Below are 25,360 nucleotides of genomic sequence, written 5' to 3' on the forward strand. Positions count from 1 at the left end.
ACCACACACACACCTTCCGGGACACCCCACACTCACCCCCTTCTGTGACACACCCACCCCAGGACTCCCTAAGCCCTGGGACACTCCAACCCGAGACCCATGGGTCACCCTGACCCCTGAGACCTATGGGGAACCCTGACCCTTGGGACACCCAGCCGACCCCTGGGACCCAAGGGGCACCCTGACCCTTGGGACACCCACCTCCCCCACCCCCACTGACTCCTGGGCCCCATGGGGCACCCTGACCCCTGGGACACCCTCCAACCCCTGGGATCCCTGGGGGACGCCATACCCACCCCAGGACAGCCCGACCCCTGGGACCCTGGGACACTCCCCGACTTCTGGGGACACATGGGGCACCTGACGCCTGGGACACCCTCCGAACCCTGGGATCCCTGGGGGACGCCATACCCACCCCAGGGCAGCCTGACCCCTGGGACACTCCCTGACCCCTGGGACCCTGGGACACTCCCCGACTCCTGGGGACACATGGGGCATCCCGACCCGTGGGACACCCCCTGACCCCTGGGGACACATGGTGCACCCCGACCACTGGGATACCCCCCAGACCCCTGAGACCCATGGGACACCCTGACCCATGGGGCACTCCCCCAATCCCTAAGGCCCCTGGGACACCCAGACCCCTGAGACACCGCAACCCCCAGACACATCCCGACCTCTGGGACACACTCCGGCCCCTGGGACACACCCCGACCCCTGGGACCCATGGGGTATCCAGACCCCTGGGACCCACCCACACCCCTGGGACGCAACCCGACCCCTGGGACCCCTGGGGGACACACCCCTGGGACACACCCCGACCCTTGGGATCCCGGGGACACATGCCGACCCCTGGGACCCCAGGAGACACCGCGACCCTTGGAACACGCCAAGTCCTGGGACCCCGGGACACACCCCGACCCCTGGGATCCCTGGGACCCACCCCGACCCCTGGGACACATGCCGACCCCTGAGAGACACCCCAACACTTGGGACACGCCGACTCTGGGACCCCTGGGATCCCTGGGACATCCTGACCCCTGGGACACCCCAACTCCGGGAATCCCCGAACCCTGGGACACACCCTAACCCCTGGGACACCCCGACCCCGGTTATTCCCTGAACCCTGGGACATATCCTAACACCTGGGACACCCCGACCCCTGGGACACCCCCCGACACCGGGAATCCCCGAACCCTGGGACACCCTTGACTTCTGGGACACCCCCCCACCATGGGACACACCCCGACCCCTGGGCCACCCCCACCTACCGGACTCAGCCTGCATCTTGACAGCCTTGGCCTTGGCCAGCTCCAGCGCGGTGATCCAGCGTTGCCTCTCCACCTCCGAGCTGGCCTTCAGGTGGTAGGTCTGGGCGCCCCCGTTGGAGATCATGAAGTTACAGGAGTCCTCCACCGTGATGTTCGCCGTGGCCAGGTTAATGGTCCCCCGGCACGTGTGTCCCATCTCTGCCTGGGTCCTGGACAGAGGGAGGGAGACCGTCAGACACTGCTTCCTCTCCTCAAAGCTTGACGGGACAGGTCCCGCCTCTGACCGCCCCCTCCCTCAGGAACCCGTCCCAAAGTCGGACGGGACAGGTCCCGCCTCTGACCGCCCCCTCCCTCAGGAACCCGCCCCCTCCCTCAGGTAGTCTTCCCGACCTCCGGTGTTGGGTTGTCACTGCCCCCTGCCCCCAACCTTCACTCACTCCCCCCTCCCCACCCCCCCGTTCACCCACTCCCCCCTCCCCTGTCCCCCCTTCCCCACCCTCCCACCGCCCTTCACCCACTCCCACTCCCCCTTCCCCGCCCTCTCCCGTGACTCATGCGACTTGCCCCGGGTAACTCCCCGTGATCCGCGCACGGGTAAACTTAGATCCTCCACTCCTCTGCAGTCTCTCTCTCTCTCTCCCAGCTGAGATGACCCACTGCCCCTATTGATCCCCCACCCCCAGCCCGGTGCGCGGCCTCCCACTTCCCCGCACCACGGCCCACAGGCTGCCCCTCTCCGAGGACACCGCCATGGTCGGCGGAATCCCAAACGGCGACCAGGAGGTCCGTGAGAGCGAGACGGATCGGCTGGCCGAGGGGTGTCGCGACGACAGCCTCACCCTCGAAGTCAGCTTGACCTGGCGTGCTGCGGAGGGCCGGGCCTGTCACGTGACAGCACCGCCCCCCCCCCCCCCCCCCCCCCCCCCCCCCCCCCCACCACCTGGTTGGAAGACACACCACTGCCAATCAAGGTTTGGCTCCACCTCACCCATCAGCGCACACCTGACCATTGGCCTCTTTAGGCACCTTTGTACACAGGCTCTGACCATTAGCCTTTTTTGAACTACCTGGGCTGGTCCCCCCCCCAAGCCCTCCAGCACTCTAAAGAGTGCCACATGTGCTTGGCTCGGTCTCTTTTTGTCTCCGAGGAATGCCTTGTTGGTAAACTGTGTACTGTTTAATAGGGTTCGGAGCATGTGTTTTATTCCAGGCCGTGGAACGGTGCTGGATAAATTAGTGCCTGTGGCAGCATAGAGCCATGCCCGCACTGAGTCAAGGGGTGGGGGGTATCGTGTTGTTTTTCCTTAATTGTATGTACCCAATTCAGAGTGAGTGTGTGTGTGTGTCGCGCGTGTGTGTGCGTGCGTGCATGCGTGTGTGCGTGTGTATTTTACCCGTTGTGATTCTCCCACGCTCGTTATCAACTGTCTGCGTGTGCGTCGTCCCCGTTGCCTATTCCCCGCGTCTTGTCTTTGTAAATAAATCACTTATCACTAAGACTGCGTTCAGGGTCCTTGCCCTGCGAGACCCCGAACCTGTTTCACAACACCTGGGAACCGACTGTGGACTTTAGGAGGGGGGAAACGGGGAGAACGCACGCCGGTCCTCACCGAAGGTTCAGCGGCGGGGAAGGGCGAGCAGGTTCAAGTTCCCGGGCGTCAGCACCTCCGAGGATCTGCTCTCAGCCCAACGGGCCGAGGCAATCGCGAAGGAGACACGCCAGCAGCTCTACTTCGTCAGGAGTTTGAGGAGATTTGGTCAGACTCTCGAAAATTTCTACAGATGTATAGCGGAGAGAGTTCCACATTGCCGCCTGGTGCAGAGGCTTCCAACACGGAGGGTTGCGGACTCAGCCGGCTCCGTCATGGGCACAACCCTCCCTGCCGCCGAGGACATTTTCAAGAGGCTGTGCCTCAAGAAGGTGGCGTCCGTCACCAGTGACCCCTCACTGTCCCTGGACATGCCCTCTTCTCGTTATGCCCATCGGGGGAGGAGGTTTAGGAGCCACACTCTTCATCTATGTACCTCCTTACTACCCTGCACTGCACTTTCTCTGTAGCTGTGACACTTTACTCTGCACTGTTAGTGTTTTTACCTGTACTACCTCAATACTAACTCAATGTAACTGCACTGTGCAATGAAGTGACCTGTATGATCAGTATGCAAGACAAGTTTTTCACTGGACCTCAGTACAAGTGACAATAACAAACCAATTCACTCAAGGATTCGGAAACAGCTTCTCCCCTCTCCGCCGTCAGATTCCTGAACGGGCCATGAACCCGTGACCACTACCTCGTTGTTCCTCATTTTCCCCACGTGACTTATTTTCGCAGCAAGAGTAATTTTTACGTCCTGCGCTGAACACCAAATTTCTGGACGTACGTCAGAGTAAAACTGATTCTGACCCATTTGTTCCTACTCCCTTCTCTGAGGGACCACCAGCCGTCCATCCCTCCCGGGCACACCTCAGGTTCTACGTCAATGCGCCCGACCTTGCAAGTAACCCACGGGCACCCACGTTAGGTAGTGTCCAGCTTTCCCAAAATGATTGGTTGTCTCCGCTTTTGACAGATTCAGGCAGCTTAGCCGACAGTAGATGGGATGTCCCGGTGTCTAATCCCGGTGGGGGGTGTGGGGAGAGGGAGAGAGTGGGGAGGGAGAGAGGGGGTAGAGGGGGGAGGGAGAGAGGGGGGTAGGGAGAGAGGGGGGTAGGGAGAGAGGGGGGTAGGGAGAGAGGGGGGGAGGGAGAGAGGGGGGGAGGGAGAGAGGGGGGGAGGGAGAGAGGGGGGGAGGGAGAGAGGGGGGAGGGAGAGAGGGGGGAGGGAGAGAGGGGGGAGGGAGAGAGGGGGGAGAGAGGGGGAGAAAGGGGGGAGGGAGGGGGGAGGGAGAGAGGGGGAGAAGGGGAGGGAGAAAGAGGGAGGGAGGGGGAGGGAGAGAGAGTTGGGAGGGTGAGGGAGGGGGAGGGAGAGGGAGATGGGGAGCGAGAGAGAGTGCCGGCCCCTCCCTCCCTCCCCACGGACTTTGGCGCGGACAGACCGGGTGGAGACGGTGCCAAAGTCCAAGTACTGTGCTGACTCAGTCCCGCTGCACCGTACCAGGTAGCGACACACCCAGGCACAGAGTCCCACTGTGGACAGGCGGGGTGTGGGGGAGGTGTGGGAGGCAGGCCAAGGCTGGAGCAGATTTGAGTGCTAAGACGATCTCTCGCGCGCGCACACACACACACAGACAGGCAGGCGCCTCAACGGGCCACACCGGGCAAAGATGTAAAAATCTACAAATCCACACGCACACAGAAGAATAAACACAGAGCGTTAAGGGGGCATTTTGGAACTGACTCGGGCCACGGTCGAGGTGCGTCACCCGAGACCCGGGAGGCAGGAAAGTCCAGCCCCCTCCTCGGAGTCCGATTTGGGCTGAGTGTCGCCCTCTCCACCTCTGTGGGCATCAGCCATCCCCTTCCATGTTCGTTGGACCCCACCCAACTGCCTGCTCCCACTACTGACACCTCCCCCACCACCACCCTCCCCAACCGGTTACCCCTTCCGGGATATAACCCACATCGCCAACAGTGGCGGGCCCAGCACCGACCCTTACGGCACCCCCCGCTCACCACTGTTTGCGTATCCAGAGGAACGCCCATTTATCCCAACTCTCGGCCTTCTATTGGTTAACCAATCCTCTATCTACGCTGATACATCATCCCCGACTCCATGCATCCTTACAGAACATCGAACACCACAGCACAGTACAGGCCCTTCTGCCCACGATGTTGTGCCGACATTTTATCCTGCTCTCAGATAGATCTAACCCTTCCCTCCCACATTGGTATTGGTTTATTATTGCCGCTTGTACCGAGGTACAGTGAAAAGTTTCTCTTACAAACCCATCATACAGGTCAATTCATTACACAGTGCAGTTACATTGAGTTAGTACAGAGTGCATTGATGTAGTACAGTTAAAAACAATAACAGTACAGAGTAAAGTGTCACAGCTACAGAGAAAGTGCAGTGCAATAAGGTGCAAGGTCACAACAAGGTAGATCGTCAGGTCAGAGTCCATCTCATCTTACAAGAGAACCGTTCAATAGTCTTATCACAGTGGGGTAGAAGCTGGTGGTAAGGCTCCTGTATCTTCTACCTGATGGGAGAGGGGAGAAGAGAGAATGTCCCGGGCGAGTGGGGTCTTTGATTATGCCGGCTGCTTCACCAAGGCAGCGAGAGGTAAAGACAGAGTCCAAGGGGGGGAGGCTGGTGTCCGTGACGCGCTGGGCTGTGTCCATAGCCCCCCCATTTCTTTATCATTCCTGTGTCTATCTAAGAGTCTCTTAAATGTCCCTAATGTATCTGCCCCCACAACCCCTGCCGGCAGTGCGTTCCACACACCCACCACTCTGTCAAAAACTTGCCCCTTATACTTGATTCCAATCACCTTAAAATTATGTCCCCTCGTGTTAGCCATTGTCGCCCTGGGAAAAAGTCTCTGTCTGTCCACTCGATCGATGCCTCTTGTACACCTCTGTCAGGTCGCCTCTCATTCTCCTTCTCTCCAAAGGGAAAAGCCCCAGCTCACTCAACCTTTCCTCACAGGACGTGCTCTCCAATCAAGGCAGCGTCCTGGTAAATCCCCTCTGCTCCTTCTCTGAAGCTTCCACATCCTTCCTATAATGAGGCGACCAGAACTGAACACAATACTCCAAGTGTGGTCTGACCAGAGCTGCAACATCGCCTCGCGGCTCTTGAATTCAATACCCCGACTAATGAAGGCCAACACTCCACACGCCTTCTTAACAACCCTATCGATCTGCGCGGCAACATTGAGGGATCTGTGGACCTGGACCCCAAGATCCCTCTGTTCCTCCACACTGCTGAGAGTCCTGCCATTAACCTTGTATTCTGCTTTCAATTTCGATCTCCTGCAGTGTCTCACTTCACACTTATCCGGGTTGAACTGCATCTGCCGCTTCTCAGCCCAGCTCTGCATCCTATCAATGTCCCGTTGTAATCTGCAGCAACCTTCTACACCATCCACAACACCACCAACCTTTGTATCATCAGCAAACTTACTAACCCACCCTTCCACATCCTCGTCCAAGTCATTCATAAAAAAATCACACAGGACAGGGGTCCCAGAACAGATCCCTGCGGAACACCACTGGTCACCAACCTCCAGGCAGAAGACGCTCCGTCTACAACCTACCTCCTGTCTTCCATGGGCGAGCCAATTCTGAATCCATACAGCCAAGTGTCCCTGGATCCCGTGCCTCCTGACGTTCTGAATGAGCCTTCCACCTTACGGATAAGTCTTTCATGCAGCACCTCATCGAACGCCTTCTGGAAATCCAAGGCGACAACCACCCACCTGTTCCCCTCCACCTGCCGCGCTCGCTAGATCCTCAAAGAGCTCCTGAAAGTTTGTCAGACAGGACCTGCCCTTCCTGAATCCGTGCTGCGTCTGCCTGATGGAAACAGTTCTATCCGGATGTCTCGTTATTCCTTCAAGGATAGCTTCGAGCATTTTCCCGACTACAGGCGTTAAGCTAACTGGACTGCAGTTACCTGCAAGGAACACAAGGAATCGAGGCTCCACTGTTCCCCTTGACTGTAAAGTGACATGCAGAGGGACTCAGGATCCAGAGGACAAGGGACTTTACTGCACAGGAGGCTAAAGAAATTCAGCACGTTCCCCCTTGGACTCTCACCAATTTTTACACGTGCTGTATCCGGATGCACCCCGGCTCGGGACGGCAACTGCTCTGCCCGGGACCGCAAGAAACGGCAGAGTTGTGGACACAGCCCAGCACGTCACGGACAGCAGCCTCCCCTCGCGGACTCTGTCTTTACCTCCCGCTGCCTTGGTGAAGCAGCCAGTGGCATCAAAGACCTCACGCACCCCGGGACATTTTCCCTTCTCCCCCCTCCCGTCAGGCAGAAGATACAGGAGCTTGAAAGCACGGACCACCAGACTCAAGGACAGCTTCTATCCCGCTGTTATAAGACTATCGAATGGTTCCCCCATACAACGAGACAGACTCTTGACCACAATCTTCCTCGTTATGACCTTGCAGCTTATTGTCTACCTGTACTGCACTTTCTCTGTAGCTGTGATACTTTACTCTGTACTGTCATTGTTTCTACCTGTACTATCTCAATGCACTCTGTACTAACTCAATGTAACTGCACTGTATAATGAATTGACCTGTACAATCGGTTTGCAAGACAAGTTTTTCACTGTACCTCGGTACAAGTGACAGTAATAAACCAAATCCAAATTCCTCATTCACGGGGCCTAGGAATCTTTGGTATTCCCTCTCAGAAAGCACTGTCAACAGTCTGGCTTCCCCCCCACCCCAGTGTTCAGGGGTACCTACAGAGCCACACAGCACGGAAACAGGCCCTTTGGTGCAACTGGTCTATGCTGACCCCCAAGATGTCCCACCCCAGCCAGTCCCATTTGCCCGCGTTTGGCCCAAACCTTTCCCATCCATGTACCCGTCCGAGCTTCTCTTAAAAGCTGCTGTTGCGTACCAACTCTCGTTACTCCCATCGGGGAGGAGCTACAGGAGCCTGAAGACCCACACTCAAAGATTCGGGAACAGCTTCTCCTCCCCCCACCACCACCGCCCCCCCCAGCCATCAGATTCCTGAACAGTCCGCGAGCCCCTGAACACCACCTTGTTGTTCCTTTTTGGTATCGGTATTGGTTTATTATTGTCACTTGTCCGGAGGTACAGTGAACAACTTGTCTTACAAACCGATGGTACAGGTCAATTCATTACACAGTGCAGTTACATTGAATTAGTACAGAGCGCATTGATGTAGTACAGGTAAAAACCATAACAGTGCAGAGTAAAGTGTCACAGCTACAGAGAAAGTGCAGTGCAATAAGGTGCAAGGTCACAACAAGGTAGATCGTGAGGTCAGTGTCCATCTCATCGTACGAGGGAACTGTTCAATAGTCTTATCACAGTGGGGTAGAAGCTGTCCTTAAGCCTGGTGGTACGTGCCCTCAGGCTGCTGTATCTTCTACTCGACGGAAGAGGAGAGAAGAGAGAATGTCCCAGGTGGGTGGGGGCTTTGATTATGCTGACTGCTTCACCAAGACAGTTAGAGGTAAAGACAGAGTCCAAGGAGGGGAGGCTGGTGTCCACAACTCTCTGCAGTCCTGGGCAGAGCAGTTGCTGTATCAAGCCGGGATACATCCAGATAGGATGCTTCCTATGGTGCATCAGTATAAGTTGGTGAGAGTCAAAGGGGACAAACCAAATTTCTTCAGCCTCCTGAGGAAGTGGACACGCTGGTGAGCTTTCTTGGTCGTGGCGTCCACGTGATTTGACCGGGACAAGCCTGTTGGTGATTTGTCAGTGCACTATTTTTGTACTTTGTAGATCGTTACGCCTCGTACTGTACCTCTGCCGCAAAGCAACAAATTCCACCCCAGTGACGATAAATGCGATTCTGTACCTGCCTCAACCACTTCCTCAGGCAGCTCGTTCCATGTACGGACCACCCTCTGGGTGAAAAAGTTGCCCCTCAGGTCCCCATTAAATCTCTCCCCTCTCACCTTAAACCTGTCCCTCTAGTTCTTGGTTCCCCAACCCTGTGGGAAAAAGTCTGTGTAGATTCACCCCGTCCACACACCTACTCACCCTGCCCGCGCGTATGGAGGCGGATGGAATGTTGGCCTTCATTAGTCGGGGGACTGCGTTCAAGAGCCGCCAGGTGATGTTGCAGCTCTGGTCAGACCACACGTGGAGTATTGTGTTCGGTTCTGGTCACCTCATTATAGGAAGGATGTGGAAGCTTTAGAGAGGGTGCAGAGGAGACTTACCAGGATGCTGCCTGGATCGGAGAGCACGTCTCATGAGGATAGGTCGAGCGAGCTGGGGCTTTTCGCTTTGGAGAGGAGGAGGATGAGAGGTGACTTGATAGAGGCGTACAAGAGGCACAGATCGAGCAGACAGACATAGAGACTTTTTCCCAGGGCGACAATGGCTAACACGAGGGGACATAATTTTAAGGTGATTGGAGGAAGGTATAAGGGGGATGTCAGGGGTAAGTTTTTTTACACAGAGAGTGGTGGGTGTGTGGAACGCACTGCCGGCAGGGGTTGTGGGGGCAGATACATTAGGGACATTTAAGAGACTCTTAGATAGACACATGAATGATAGAGAAATGGAGGGCTATGTGGGAGGGAAGGGGTAGATAGATCTCAGAGCAGGATAACATGTCGGCACAACATTGCGGGCCGAAGGGCCTGTACTGTGCTGTAGTGTTCGATGCCCCTCATGAGTTTATACACCTCCACAAGGTCACGCCCACCCCAACACCCACCCCCCCAGTCTCCTCCGCTACAAGGAGTAGAGGCTGGACAAACTTGGGCTCTCTTCTCTGGAGCAGCCTGCAACTCAGTCTCTCCAGTCCCGGCAAGGTTCCCGGGAATCTTTCTTCGAACGGTACAGCACAGAACAGGCCCTTTGGCCCACAACGTTGTGCCGACGTAGCTAATCCCTCCTACCTACAGAATGCCCATGTCCCTCCATTTCCCTCTCATGTGCCCCTCTTAAAAGCCCCCAATGAATTTGCCTCCCCCACCCTATCAGGCAATGCATTCCAGGCATCCACCTCTCTCTCAGTAAAAGGTGTACCCCTCACGTCTGTTCTGAATCTAACCCCTCTCACCTTCAATGCGTGCCCTCTGGTATTGGATTGCTCAGTAATGGGGAAAAAGATATTACTTGTCCACCCTCATGATTTTATACACCTCCAACAGATCGGCCCACAGCCTCTGCCGCCCCAGAAAAAAGAGCCCAAGTTTGTCCAACCCCTCTCCTGATAGCACGTGCCCTCTAATCCAGGCAGCGCCCTGGTAAACCTCCTCTGCACCCTCTCTTAAAGCCTGGGCATCCTTCCTGTAGTGAGGTGACCAGAACTGCAGGCAGTGCTCTATATGCAGCCTGCACCTTTCTCCAGTTTGATGATGCCCGTCCTATAGCTGGGCGAACAGAACCGCCCGCAGTACTCCCGAGTGCGGTCTCACCGACGCCTTGTACGGCTGTGACATGACGTCCCGGCTCCTGGACTCGGTGCCCCGACCGACAAAGGCCCGCGGGCCCAACGCCGCCTTCGGCGCCCCTGTCTAACCGTGGTCTGGCGTTCAAGGGTAGAAGGATAACGTAACCCCACAGCGCAGTAACACACCATTCAACCCACGAGGGAAGGCTACAGGTATCTGTCACGGCGCGCGCCGGCCAACGTCAGATATATGTCCCCCAGCGCCCGCCGACAGACGTCACATACGCCCGTCCCCCAGCCAGTGAAACTCGGGCTGAGGCTGAGAGAGGGGGACACTCCTGTCAGGGTGAACGTGGGTGGAGTCTCCCCTCGCACCCCGCCCTGTGCCGACAACACGCAGACGCGCCCTGCCACCTCCCACCACGCCCGAGAGCTCACCGGGACCTCGTCTTGCCCGCCAATCCACCCCGCCCCACCGAACCTCCCACCCTTCCCCATACCCGGCGGCGTACGCCCGTCCCCCACCGATCTTGTGATACGGCAGCTCGTTCCGCACACTCACCCACCTTCTGTGTGAAGCAGTTGCCCCCTTGGGTCCCTCTCCCCTCTCCCCCTGAACCTCTGCTGCACCCCACCACACCCACCCCCCCCCGCCAAGAACCTTCGTCTTTGATTCCCCCACCCCCGGGGAGAGAAAGACGGTTCCCCTCCACCTGATCTCTGCCTCTCATAACTTGAAACACTTCTATAAGGTCACCCACCCCGCGCCCCCACCCTCGTTCCAAGTAATGAAGACCTCACCTGGACAACCGCGGAGGTCTCTCCCCTCCCACCTTAAACCTGTGCCCCCTTGTTCTGGATTCCCCGAGCTGCAACATCACCTCCCGACTCCCGCACTTGGTGCCCTGAACGGTGAAGGCCCGCGTGCCGAACGCATTCTCCACTGCCCTGTCTACCTGTGACGCTGCTTTCAACGAATGATGCACTCGTACACCTATGTTTCACTGCACCCCCCAGTCCCCGACCATTCACAGTACCCCTGGGTCCCCCTGTTCCCCTCCGCCCCCCAGTCCCCGCCCATTCACAGTACCCCTGGGTCCCCCTGTTCCCCTGCGCCCCCCAGCATTGGTAGTACACGTCCCATGCATATCCAACACAATCCATATTCCCCCTCCGTTCTCTGCCCGTTCACCTGTCTCTCTGAATGCCTCTTAAACCCCTCCACCGTATCTGCCTCCACCCCGAGCAGCACATTGCAAGTACCCGCTGCACTCCATGCAAAAAAATTGGCCCCCCACCCCGCACATCTCCCTCGAATCTTTCCACCCCACCACCCGCTTTAAATACACGCAGTACAGCACAGGAACAGGCCCCTCCGCCCACAATGTTGTGTCGAGCTAATTAAACCGGTGATTAAACTAATCCCTTCTGCCTGCACAGTGTGCACATCCCTCGGTTCCCCGCACATCCACGTGCCCTAAGAGCCTCTTCAACACCTCTACCCCCAATCCTGGCAGCCCAAAACGTCACGGGCACATCCCTCCCCCATCGTCGGCAATATCTACAGGAGGCGCTGCCTCGAGAAGGCAACGTCCGTTCATCAATGATCCCCCAACCATCCGGGCCGTACCGTCTCCCCGCAGCTCCCGTCGGGCAGGAGGTACAGAAGCGTGAAGTCCCCACACCACCAGGTTCAGGAATGGCTACTTCCCTTCAACCGTTCGGTTCTTGAACCGAGCGGCACAACCCCAGTCACAACGGGTCAGCAACACTACGCACTAAAATGGACTTCTTGCTATTTCGAATTGCGGTTCTTGTAAAAAATTGTGCGCGATCTACATTTCATTCATGGTTTTTTTTGCTTGCAGATGCTGCTTGTGGTATTGGTTTATTATTGTCACTTGTACCGAGATACAGTGAAAAGCTTGTCCTACAAACCGATCGTACAGGTCAATTCATTACACAGTGCAGTGACATTGAGTCAGTACGGAGTGCATTGAGGTAGTACAGGTAAAAACAATAACAGTAGAGAGAAAAGTGTCACAGCTACACAGAAAGTGCAGTGCAATAAGGTGCAAGGTAGATCGTGAGGTCAGAGTCCATCTCATCATATAAGGGAACCATTCAGTAGTCTTATCAGTGAGGTAGAAGATATCTTTAACTCTGGTGGTCTGTGCCCTAAGGCTCCTGTATCTTCTACCCGATGGGAGAGGGGAGAAGAGAGAATGTCCCGGGTGGGTGGGGTCTTTGATTATGCCGGCTGCTTCACCAAGGCAGCGAGAGGTAAAGACAGAGTCCATGGAGGGGAGGCTGGTGTCCGTGACGCACTGGGCTGTGTCCACAACTCCCTGCAGTTTCTTGTGGTCCCGGGCAGAGCAGTTGCGGTACCAAGCCGTGACACACCCAGATAGGATGCTTTCTGTGGTGCATCGATAAAAGTTGGTGAGAATCAAAGGGGACAAACCAAATTTCTTTAGCCTCCTGAGGAAGTAGAGGTGCTGATGAGCTTTCTTGGCCGTGGCATCTACGTGATTTGACCAGGACAGGCTGTTGCTGATGTTCACTCCCGGGAACTTGAAGCTCTCAACCCTCTCGACCTCAGCACCGTTGACATAGACAGTTGCATGTACACTGCCCCCTTTCCCGAAGTCAATGACCAGCTCTTTTGTTTTGGTGACATTGATCCATTATCCGAATCAGATTTACCACTGACGTACGATGTCAGATGTGTTGTTTTGTGGCAGCAGCACAGAGCAGAGACGTGGAAAGGCTGCAAATTACCGAAACACAGTGTTCACAGACCGTTCAGGGATCTGACGGCGGAGGCAAGAGGGGGGGGAGAAGCTGTCCATGAATCATTGAGTATGAGTCTTCAGGCTCCTGTACCTCCTCCCCAGTGACAGTAACGGGCACCTCCCCTCCCCTGTCTCGACGGCAAACATCCCAGAGCGCTTTGGGACCCCTCTCCTCAAAACAGTGCAGGCATTTCCCCACGGTGGGGTGCTGCTGGGCAGCTCCGCGCACGGTCAACGCACACAGGGGACTTTGGAGTTAAAACCCAGGACCGAGTAACACTGAGACACGTGGTGTCGTAGGGAGTGGAGATGTTCAGCAGGGAACTCAGAGGGAGCGTGAGCTGGCTGTGTGCTCAGATCCCGCCCGGATACTTGCAGACATTTTTAAACCTCTCCCTGCTTCACTCTGAGGGTCCCCGCCTGCTTTAAGGAGGCCACTGTCGTCCCGGTACCAACGAAAGACAAGGTAACGGGCCTTAACGACGACTGCCCGGTGGCTCTGATGTCCACCATCGCGAAGTGCTTCGAGAGGCTGGTCACTGCACGCATCGACTCCAGCCTCCCGGGCAACCTCGACCCACTGCAATTCGCCTGTCGCCGAAACAGGTCTACAGCGGACACCATCTCCCTGGCCCGACACTCAGCTCTGGAGCATCAGGGCAGTGAAGACGCCTACATTAGACTATACAGCTCTGCCTTCAATACTATAATCCCAAGCAAACTTGTCACCAGACTCCGAGACCTGGGACTCGACACCTCCCTCTGCAACTGGACCCTTGACTTCCTGACCAACAGACCGCAATCAGTGAGGAGAGGCAGCAATACCTCCGGCATGATTATTCTCAGCACTGGTGCCCCACAAGGCTGCGTCCTCAGCCCTCTACTCTACACTCCCCACTGCGAGGCCAGATTCTGCTCTAACTTCATCTACAGATGACACCACCGTAGTGGGCTGTATCTCAAATAACGATGAGTCAGAGTACAGGAAGGAGATAGAGAGCCTCGTGACATGGTGTCATGACAACAACCTTTCCCTTAATGTCAGCAAAACAAAAGAGCTGGTCATCGACTTCAGGAAAGGGGACGGTGACACATTCCTGTCTACACCAACGGTGCTGAGGTCAAGAGGGTCGAGAGCTTCAAGTTCCTAGGAGTGGACATCACCAATACCCGGTCCTGGTCCCAACCATGTGGACGCCACGGCCAAGAAAGCTCACCAGCGCCTCTACGTCCTCAGGAGGCTACAGAAATTCGGCACGTCCCCTTCGACGCTCACTAACCTTTACCGATGCCCCGTAGAAAGCAGCCTATCCAGATGCATCCCGGCTCGGTACGGCAACTGCTCTGCCAGGGACCGCAAGAGACCGCAGAGAGTTGTGGACACAGCCCAGCTCGTCACGGACACCGGCCTCCCCTCCGCGGACTCTGTCTACAGTTCCCGCTGCCTCGGTAAAGCAGCCGACATAATCAGAGACCCCCACCCCACCCCGGACATCCTCCCATCGGGCAGAAGATACAAAAGCCTCAAAGCATGTACCATCAGGCTCAGAGCTTCTATCCCACTGCTGTAAGACTACTACGAAGAAGGACTCTTGACCTCACAAACTACCTTGTCATGACCTTGCACCTTATTGTCTGCGTGCGCTACACTTTCTCTGTAGCTGTGACATTATACTCTGTATTCTGTTATTGTATTACCCTGTACTATTGTAATGCAATTTGTAATGAATTGACCTGTGCGATCGGTATGCAAGACAAGTTTTTCACTGTACCTTGGTACAAGTGACAATAATAAACCAACACCCCAATTCAGATAAGTGCCAGGTGTTGCATTTTGGGAAGACAGAAGAGATTTGGACGTTCACAGTGAACGGTGGGGTCCCGGGGAGTGTTGTGGAACAGAGGAACCTAGGGTAGGACTCTCACAGTGAACGGTGGGGTCGGAGTGTTGTGGAACAGAGGTACCTGTGGTAGGACTCTCACGGCGAAAAGTGGGGTCCCGGGGAGTGTTGTGGAACAGTGGGACCTTGGAGTAAATGTACATAGTTCCCTTAAAGCGGCGTCACAGGTAGACAGGGGTGGTGAAGAGGGCGTTCGGCACGCTGGCCTTCATCAGTCAGGGCACAGAGTACAGGAGTTGGGAGGTTATGTTGCAGTTGTACAGAACATTAGCGAGGCCGCACTTGGAATATTGTGTTCAGTTTCGGTCACCCTGTTATAGGAAAAGATGCCATTGAGCTGGAAAGAGCACAGAGAAGATTTACGAGGATGTTGCAAGGACTAGAGGGCCTGAGTTTGCAGGAGAGGTTGGCCAGACTTGGGACTGTTTTCATTGGAGCGTCGGAGACAGAGGGGTGAGCTTATAGAGGTGTATAAAACCACGAGGGGCATCGACAGGGTGAACACCCACAGTATTTCTCCCCACCCTCCAAGAGTCGAGAATCAGGAACTAGAGGGCACAGGATTAGGGTGAGAGGGGAAAGAGATTTAGTAGGGACCCGAGGGGAAACTTCTTCACCCAGAGGGTGGTCCGTACGTGGAACGAGCTGCCAGAGGAAGCGGCAGAGGCAGGTAGAACAACAACGAGTTGGAGTACTGGAAGGAGAGAGAGCTTAGTGGAATGGTGTCATGACAGCAACCTTGCCCTCAATGTCAGCAAAACTAAAGAGCTGGTCATTGACTTCAGAAAAGGGGGCGATTTACACGCTCCTGTCTACATCAACGGCGCTGAGGTTGAGAGAGTTGAGAGCTTCAAGTTCCTGGGAGTGAACATCACCAATAGCCTGTCCTGGTCCCAACCACGGCCAAGAAAGCTCACCAGCGCCTCTACGTCCTCAGGAGCCTAAGAAATTCGGTTTGTCCCCTTTGACGCTCACCAACTTCTATTGATGGACCACAGAAAGCATCCTATCCGGATGTATCCCGGCTTGGGACGGCAACTGCTCTGCCCGGGACCGCAAGAAACCGCAGAGAGTTGCGGACACAGCCCAGCGCGTCACGGACACCAGCCTCCCCTCTGCGGACTCTGCCTTTACCTCTCGCTATCTCGGTGAAGCAGCCGGCATAATCAAAGACCCCACCCACCCGGGACATTCTCTCTTCTCTCCTCTCCCATCGGGTAGAAGATACAGGAGCCTGAGGGCACGTCCCACCAGACTCAAGGACAGCTTCTACCCCACTGTGATAAGACTATTGAACAGTTCCCTTGTACGATGAGATGGACTCTGACCTCACGATCTACCTTGTTGTGACCTTGCACCTTATTGCACTGCACTTTTTCTGTAGCTGTGACATTTTACTCTGTACTGTTAGTGTTTTTACCTGTACTACCTCAATGTAACTGCACGGTGTAATGAATTGACCTGTACAGACGATGTGCAAGACAGGTTTTTCACTGGACCTCGGTACAAGTGACAATAGTAAACCAATACCAACATTTAAAACACTTGGACAGGTATGGGGGTTGGAAATGGGCCAAATGGGACCGCCTGGTAAGCGAGAGCTGCAGGCCGGCTATACCTCTGCCCTCTGCTCTCCCTCGGAAGGCCGTCCTTGCGGCGCGATCCGCCGGAGCCTGTGGCGTTGCGTCAGGCGAGAAGGGGCAGGGAGCTCTCTCCACGGACGCTGCCCGACCTGCCCTTGATATAAAACTACCTTCTGGTCCGCACCCCCGAGCAGGAGGGACTTGGAGACTTTGGAGAAAGAGAGAGAGAGAGGGAGTGCGAGGGTGCGGGAGAGGTGCACCGGGACGCTGCCCAGATTAGAGGGAGCGAGTTTACAAGGAGAGGTCAGACAGACTTGGGTCGTTGTCTCCGGAGCAGCGGAGGTTGAAGGGGAGAGGTTTACAAGATCAAAAGAGGCACAGATAGCCGGTATTGTTCCCCCCCTCCCTCCAGGGGCAGAAATATCTAATACCAGAGGACGTGCGTTTAAGGTGGGGTGGGGTGGGGTGGGGGGGAGCTCAGAGGAGATGTGTCGGTGGGGGTGGGGGGGGGAGGGGGGAAGCAAGTATTTATTTTGGGGGAGGTCTGATGTAAAAGGGACAGGACACCGTTAAGTGGCAGGATGCTTAATGGATCTTGGGGTCCCGAGCCCACCGCTCTCCCCTGAAAGCGGCCGCGCAGGTCGACAGGGAAGGCACGCGACGTGCGCGCCCGCACCGGACGGGGCACTGAGGTCAAGAGCCGGGAGGTTTGCACTGCAGCTTCGTAAACCTCCGGTCAGGCCGCATCTGGGAGTATGGCGTTCCGTTCTGGTCGCCCCCCCCACCCCCCCCCACCCCACAACCGAGTTACGGGAAGGGTGCGGGGGGCTTTGGAGAGGATACAGGAGAGGTTCAACAGGATGCTGCCTGGATTAGAGAACGTGTGCTATGGGGAGAGGTTGGACAGACTCGGGTCGTTCTCTCCGGAGCGGCGGAGGCCGAGGGGAGAGGTTTAGAAGATCACAAGAGCCAGAGATAGAGGAGACGACCGGGATCTTTCTCCCCCACCAGGGTGGGGACGTGCATTTAAGGTGAGAGGAGGAAAAGTTCAAAGGAGATATGAGGGGAATGTTTTTTTACCAACACAGAGAACAGTGAGTGCCTGGGATGTGCCGCCAGGGGTGGGGGTGGAGGCAGATAGGACGGAGGAGATCCGGACAGAGGAGATGGGCGGGCAGGGGACGGAGGGGGTCTGGGCGGAGGCGGGGGCGGGCAGGGGACGGGGATGGGGACAAGGTTTCCCGACTGTCCGACCTCCACACCTGCAACCCCAGGGGTGGACTGTGATTCACACCCTCCCCAATATTCCCCCCACCCCACCCCACCCCATGCACACAGCAAGCCCTCAGCGACGGAAGAGGACAGACACGGCCCCCGTCTCTGCCCCCACCCACTCGATGCCTGACCGCCACAGACGATAACACAACCGCGCACCAGTTCCCGCTCACCTCTCCCTCCCTCCCTCCCTCTCCGTCCACTTCCTCCCAACACCACCCCGCCCCCCCCCCCCACCCGGCGGGCTACTCAGCGCGGCCTTATTCCACCTGGGTAGGCTTTACCCTGCCTCATTTGCACGACGCACACATGCCCAGGCTGGTGCATGGGGGGGGGGGGGGGGGGGGTTCCTGACCCATCTCCCCACCCCACCTCTCCCATCCGGTCTGCCACGCCCCCCCACCCTCCCTCTGGGACCCCTCCCTCCACCTGTGGCCTCCCTGTCCCTCCCTCCCTCCTTCTGGGACCCCTCCCTCCACCCGTGGCCTCCCTCCCTCTGGGACCCCTCCCTCCACCGGTGGCCCCCCTTCCCTCTGGGACCCCTCCCTCCACCCGTGGCCTCCCCTCCCTCTGGGACCCCTCCCTCCACCCGTGGCCCCCCTCCCTCTGGGACCCCTCCCTCCACCCGTGGCCTCCCTCCCACCCTCTGGGACCCCTCCCTCCACCCGTGGCCCTCCCTCCCTCTGGGACCCCTCCCTCCACCCGTGGCCTCCCTCCCACCCTCTGGGACCCCTGCCTTCACCTGTAGCCTCCCTCTCTTTCTTCCCTCCCTCCCTCCCTCTAGGACCCCTCCCTCCACCCGAAGCCCCCCCTCCCTCTGGGACCCTCCACCCGTGGCCTCCCCTCCCTCTGGGACCCCTCCCTCCACCTGTGGCCTCCCTGTCCCTCCCTCCCTCCTTCTGGGACCCCTCCCTCCACCCGTGGCCCCCCTCCCTCTGGGACCCCTCCCTCCACCCGTGGCCCCCCTCCCTCTGGGACCCCTCCCTCCACCCGTGGCCCCCCTCCCTCTGGGACCCCTCCCTCCACCCGTGGCCTCCCTCCCTCTGGGACCCCTGCCTTCACCTGTGGCCTCCCTCTCTTTCTTCCCTCCCTCCCTCCCTCAGTCCTTGTCCCTCCCCCCTGCCCCCCAATCCCTCTCCATCCCTCTACCCTACCCGCAGTCCCCTCCTTCAGCCCGTCTACCCTGTACCCCCCTCCCGCCGCCTTCAATCCCTTCCCCAGGCCCCGCTGCCCCCCAGTCCCCCACTCGGCCCCAGTCCTGGGTCTCCAATAGCTCAGCCTCCCACCCCACCTCCACGTTGGCCCCCTCTCCCCCAGACCCAGTCCCTGACCTGTGGCAGCTCAGCAGTCCCATCTCCCCACAACATCTCCCTGTTCCCCCCCCCGGGGCCCCTGCTCCCTGCTCCCCCTCCTGGTCCCCAGCCGCCGACCTGTGGTAAGTCAGCAGCCCGTTGCCCCCAGAAGCACCCCCAACACACCCGCCACGCCCGGGTTGCCCCTCACAAGGTCCAGCCCTGGTCCTTGACCTGTCGTAAGTAGCTCAGCCCCCAGTCCGGTTGCCTCCCGGGTCGCCCAAGTACCCGACAGGTCCCCAAACCCCGACCTGTAGCAGCAGCCCCTCGGTGCCCGGTCGCACCCCTCTCAGCCCCTCTCCCCAGTCCCGACCTGGAGCAGTTGAGCCCCGGGTCGCCCCACAGGCTCGGGACCCGAGACCTGCAGTAGCTCAGCGACTCCCCCCAACCAATCCCTCTTCCCCCACTCTCTCCTCTCCCACCTCCCCTACAACCCCACGCTCCCCCCTCTCCCCCATTACGTCCACAGACCCGCCCCCCACAGTCTCTGACCGGTAGCAAGTAGCTCACACCCCATTACCCCACCCCCGGCCCCGTTCCCCCCATCCCCCCTGCCGTCCCCAGCCCCCTGTGCCCCCCCACCAACTTGCCCCAGGTCCACCCCACCCCCAGCTGTCCCCAGACCCAGGCCTGTAGCAGCACAGCCCCTCTCCCCCTATCCGGGCCCCAGTCCCCGACCTGCGGTAGCTCAGCCCCCAGTTGCCCCCCAGCCCGGTCCCCCCAATACCCCACAGCCCCTGACCTATCGTACCTAAGACCCCAGTCCCTCGTTGAACCCCCCCGCCCCCCCCCCCCCCCCCCCCAACAGGCCTGGCCCCATTCCCCACAAAGAACCAGGTTCCCCAGCCCCGTTCTCGGCCCCAGACCCCGACCTGCAGCAGCTGAGCAGCCCGGCTGCCCCCAGTACCCAGACCCCCCCCCAACCCCCCCCCCAACCCCTGGTCCCTCACCAGGCCCCAGACCCCCACCTGCAGCACCTCAGCCCCACTGGTCCCCCAGGCCCGGCCCCGGTCCCCGACCTGCAGCAGCTCAGCCCCACTGTTACCCCCAGTACCCAGACCCCCCACTCCCTCACCAGGCCCGGATCCCCGACCTGCAGTAGCTCAGACCCCCCCCAACCCTGAAGACCCCCCTACCCACCACCACCCCCAGTCTAGGCCCCAGACCCTGACCTGTAGTAGCTGAGACCCCCCAGTCCCCTACACCCCAGGTCTAGGCCCCGGTCCCCGATTCCTAGTAGCTGAGACCCCCCCCCCCCCCCGGTCCCTGTTGCCCCCGGTCCCGGACCCCGACCTGGAGGAGCTGAGACCCCCCCAACCCCCACTCCCCCAGCACAAAGCCCGGACCCGGACCCAGACCCCGACCTGTAGCAGCTGACACCCCAGTTGCCCCCGGGTCCCCTATACCCCGGGTCTAGACCCCAGACCCCGACCTGTAGCAGTAGAACACCCCCGGGGTCCTCCAGCCCCTGGTCCCCCAGCACTAGACCCAGCACCAGTCCCCGACCTGTAGTAACTGAGCCCCCCGGTCCCCCAGGCCCCGGTCCCCGACCGGCAGCAGCTCAGCAGCCCCCCCCTCTCCCCCACCAGTGCCCCCGCAGATCCACCCCCCCCACCCCCACACCCCACACCCCCGGGTCTCGGTCCCGGTCCCCGGCCTGGAGCAGCTGAGACGCCCCCCCCAACCCAAGTCCCCTACACCCCGGGTCTAGACCCCAGGCCCCGGGCTGTAGTAGCTCAGCACCCCCCCCGCCAACCCCTGGGTCCCCTACACCCCCGGGGTCCAGGACAGGCCCCCGGCCCCAGCCCAGGCCCCGGATCCCTGGTCCCCCCGGATCTAGGCCCCAAGCCCCGGTCCCCTGGGTGTAGGCCCCATATCCCTGGCCTGTAGTAGCCCAGCCCCCCAGCTGTAGGCCCCAGGACCCAGCCCCCCAGCTGTAGGCCCCACATCCCCGGCCTGTAGTAGCCCAGCCCCCCAGCTGTAGGCCCCAGTCCCCCGGGTGTAGGCCCCAGGACCCAGCCCCCCAGCTGTAGGCCCCACATCCCCGGCCTGTAGTAGCCCAGCCCCCCGGGTGTAGGCCGCGCATCCCCGACCTGTAGTAGCTGAGCAGCCCGTTGCTCAGCACGAACCAGCGGCGCTGGTAGCCCTTGATGTAGTTGGTCCATTTGAAGAGCCAGCCCTTGTAGGTGTCGGACGGCGACTTGAGCTCCGTCATCGCGGCGGTGGGGCCAGGCCTGGCCGGGCGGAGGGAGGGAGGCGGGCGGCCGGCGATGCCCCGCTACCCGCTGCCCCGGCTCCGCTAGGCCGCTGCCCCGCCCACCGCCGCCGCCCATTGGCTGCCCGCCCCCCTCGCCGCCCGCTCATTGGCCGCCCGTCTGACTCGCCGCCCGCTCATTGGTCGCCCGTCCCCCCCAGTCGCCCGCTCATTGGCCGCCCGTCTGACTCGCCGCCCGCTCATTGGTCGCCCGTCCCCCCCAGTCGCCCACTTATTGGTCGCCCGTCTGATTCGCCGCCCGCTTATTGGTCGACGGTCTGACTCCCCGCCCGCTCATTGGCTGCCCGTCAACCCCCCCTCCGGCCGCACCCTCATTGGCCGCCCATCCCCCCCCTCGCCGCCCGCTTATTGGCTGCCCTTCCCCCTCCTCGCACGCTTATTGGTCGCCGGCCCCCCTGAGTCGCCCGCTTATTGGTCGCCCGTCTGACTCACCGCCCGCTCATTGGTTGTCAGTTCCCCCTCGCCGCACGCTTATTGGTCGCTGCCCGACTGACCGCACACTCATTGGCTGCCCGTCCCCCCCTCGTCGCACGCTTATTGGTCGCCCGTTTCCCCCCCCCTCGCCGCCCGCTCATTGGCCGCCAGCCCCGCCGGACCCGCCCTCGCCGCAGGGTCATTGGACGTCCTCCCCGCCGGACCCGCCCCCACCCCTTCCCCGGCTCCCCGTTGGCCGGCGGGGCCTCTGCCGCTCTTCCCTCGCTGCCATTCCCATTGGTTGGATTCCACGTCACTCCAGCGGGTGGGCAGGAGGTGGGGGGCGGACTCCGCCCGCCATTGGTCGAGGGAGGGCGTCAATCACGGGAGGCCGGCGCGGCGCTCCGTCAACGATTCGCGGACGGACTGTGACGCAACAAGAGGAGGGGGCGGGGCGGGCGCCGCACCGCCCGCTGATTGGACAGGACCCGGGCCGACTGAGCGGCCGCTGCCATTGGTCGGGCGCGGCTGCCACCGGCCAACCGTCAAGCCCGTTTCCCCGGCGACGCGCTGCCTGATTGGACGCTACGGGGAGGCGGAGACGCGTATTCCGCCCCCCACGTGTCCCCCTGCGGCTGATTGGACGCCCGGCGCCAGGCGGCCCCGCCGATTGGTGCGCGGCGGCGGCCAATCGGCCAATCCGGAGGCGGACGCTCGGGAGCGCTAAAATCCGGCAGAGGATGTCGAAGCCGAGATAAAAACATCAGGTAAAGGGAGCGGGATGCCGTGCGCAAAAGTGCCTGCATGAACCGGGGCCAATGAAAAACTTACCTGAGGCAGCATCAGGTAAGCAGCGTCCGCAAGGAAAATATACGTGAATTATGCACAATTTTTTAGCAGGAAGAACAGAATTCGGAGCCAAGAGGAGAGTCCGTCCCTCGATGGGCCGAATGGCCTACTTCTGCTCCCTTGTCTGGTGAGGAAGCAGTCCCGGCCTCACCGGACTGCGGCGCCGAGCCGCTCAAGCGCCGGCGCAGTCGAAGGGAGGTGGCCGTCCCCGAACCCGGTGGCGCGGGGACCCCCCTCGCCGATGTCAGGAGAATCAGCTTTATTATAGGACCACAGGACAGTACATGGTGCAATACAGGCCCTTCGGCCCACCATGCCGTGCCGACCTGTAAACTACGGCTAGGACTATCTAACCGAAACAGGCATCCATGGGATCACATCACAGCAGTTCAATATGTAAGCCTTGATATTACGGTCGCGTAGCGGTCAGCGCAACGCTATTACAGCGCCAGCGATCGTGGTTCGATTCCCGTCGCCGTCTGTAGGGAGTTTGTATGTTTTATTCCCCCCCACTGTGTCTCCTCGGGGTGCTCCGGTTTCCTCCCACATTGCAAAGACGTACGGGTGGGTTAATTTGGGTTTAAAGTGGGCGGCGCGGACTCGTTGGGCCGGAAGGGCCTGTTACCCCGCTGTAAATAAAAGGCATTTGTCCTACACACCTTTACCGATGGATGCAAAGCTCTGCTCTGCTGTGAACTGAAGTATTCCTAACATGCTGACCTGAGCTCCAGCAGAGCTATAGGCAATAACGATGGGCTGGCTTGTGGGCATCTGCTGACTATCATAGCTTAACACCACAAGTAGAAAATAATGGCAGCACCCCCCAGCCCTTCCTTATGTTCGTGGCTCCTGCAGCATCAAGTCAACCCTCTTTCCTTTCTCAGTCTCATGGGATTTAGGATGACTTGCTTCTTGCTTCCCCGAGTTTCACATGGATATACACGCAGGTATGTACACACACACGCACACAGGCAGGCAAACGCACACGCACACACACACACAGGCAGGCAGGCAAACACACACACACACAGAGGCAGGCAAACACACATACACACACACACACACACACACACACAAACACAGAGGCAGGCAAACACACACACACAGGCAGGCAAACACACATACACAGAGGCAGGCAAACACACACACACAGAGGCAGGCAAACACACACACACACAAACGCACACACACACACAGAGGCAGGCAAACACACATACACAAACGCACACACACACACACAGAGGCAGGCAAACACACACACACAGAGGCAGGCAAACACACATACACACACAGAGGCAGGCAAACACACACACACACAGAGGCAGGCAAACACACACACACACAGAGGCAGGCAAACACACATACACACAAACGCACACACACACACACACACACACACACACACACAGAGGCAGGCAAACACACACACACAGGCAGGCAAACACACACAGAGGCAGGCAAACACACACACACACAAATGCACACACACACACACACAGAGGCAGGCAAACACACACACAGAGGCAGTGGGACACACACACACACCCCCCAAAGAGATGGAAGGGATGTGAATCTGAAAACCAAAGTTACTTGCACTTGGGATGACGATTAGTTTCCTATTACAAAAGGAATTTGGGAGCTACATATTGTAGGGTAGACATTGAATATTAATACAGTAAATGAAGTGATAAAATTGCAGGGATAAAAAGATAACATACCGTTGCCCGGGTGTGCACTTTCCTAAAGGCAAGTGTCATCCAAGTTCTTACAACACTTCTGCACGTTGTTCCTCATACAGATTCGATTTCAACCCGAGTAATAGTGTCCCTCTGGTCGCAGCCCCAGCATTACCGTGCAAATAAAGAAAGATAGAAGTCGGGAGGTTTGGGAGTCCCGGAGCGTCTCCGTTCCCTGCAGAAACGGCGGGCGTTGTGCGAAAAGGTTCTTTGGGAATCCCAAAGAACGAGGGCTCTGGACACAGGCTTTGGATTTTAAAAAAAAAGTTTACTCACAAAGGCAAATGCAGGGACAGAATGAATGGGCGGAGATAAACAGTCCCGCACACACGCACGCACACGCAGGAGACCATGAGGGTAAGGGGGAATTGCAATGAGGATGAGATACACACACCACACACACACTAAACAAGGTAAAGCTTATCAAGGGATAAACACTTCAATGCCCGAATACCTCGCCCCAGACAAGCATTGGCCCTAACACTCCCTGGGTGCTCCCAAGCCACGTGGTAGCGCACACTCTTACCGGTGGCCTCCGCAGCGTCGTCTCACTGTTCCTGGGGAAGTCGGAAGAGACAGACCAGGGGGTTGCAACGCTGGGAGGCTGGGTGGAGCCTGGCCAGGTGACTCAGCCAGACCAATGGTTTGGAGGTCAGGGATAAAGGTGCCTGCCACGGCCAATGGTCAGACAGGTTCAGGGACCAAGGCGCCTCTCCAAAGCCAATCCCTATGTCCACACCTGATGGGCGGGGGTGGTGGGGGGGGGGGGGTTTGGAGTCGAACCTCGATTGACAGTGGTGTCAGCTCCGACCCGAGGAGCAATGCTATCCTCGGACCAGCGGGGCCAGCGTTGTTACGGCCACGTGACAGCCACGCGCTCTCCTACTGCAGCGGG

At 58.7% G+C, this 25,360-nt stretch overlaps 1 protein-coding gene across 1 annotated transcript; it reads right to left on the bottom strand.

Annotated features, from left to right (window-relative positions):
- Positions 1-1,112: 1,112 nt before the first annotated feature.
- On the bottom strand, positions 1,113-21,523 carry LOC127567187 (oxysterol-binding protein 1-like). The gene is made up of 3 exons (XM_052009878.1): positions 21,285-21,523; positions 1,272-1,480; positions 1,113-1,162 (listed from the first exon to the last, which is right to left on the bottom strand). Exons 1-3 carry the CDS (start codon positions 21,404-21,406, stop codon positions 1,113-1,115), a joined length of 381 nt encoding a protein of 126 aa, XP_051865838.1. The 5' UTR covers positions 21,407-21,523.
- Positions 21,524-25,360: the final 3,837 nt, after the last annotated feature.

Source organism: Pristis pectinata, unplaced genomic scaffold (assembly GCF_009764475.1).
Source record: "Pristis pectinata isolate sPriPec2 unplaced genomic scaffold, sPriPec2.1.pri scaffold_173_arrow_ctg1, whole genome shotgun sequence".
NCBI classification, from domain to species: Eukaryota; Metazoa; Chordata; class Chondrichthyes; order Rhinopristiformes; family Pristidae; genus Pristis; species Pristis pectinata.

What these genes read in the sequence shown, in the direction of transcription:
- LOC127567187 (XM_052009878.1), bottom strand. Translation starts at nt 21,406, where the DNA reads ATGACGGAGCTCAAGTCGCCGTCCGACACCTACAAGGGCTGGCTCTTC. An exon ending in GGGCTGCTCAGCTACTACAG is followed by an intron (nt 1,481 to 21,284) that starts GTCGGGGATGCG and finishes CCCTCTGTCCAG; the next exon opens with GACCCAGGCAGAGATGGGAC. An exon ending in CAAGATGCAGGCTGAGTCCG is followed by an intron (nt 1,163 to 1,271) that starts GTAGGTGGGGGT and finishes GGGGTGTCCCAG; the next exon opens with GGGTCGGGGTGTCCCAGGTG.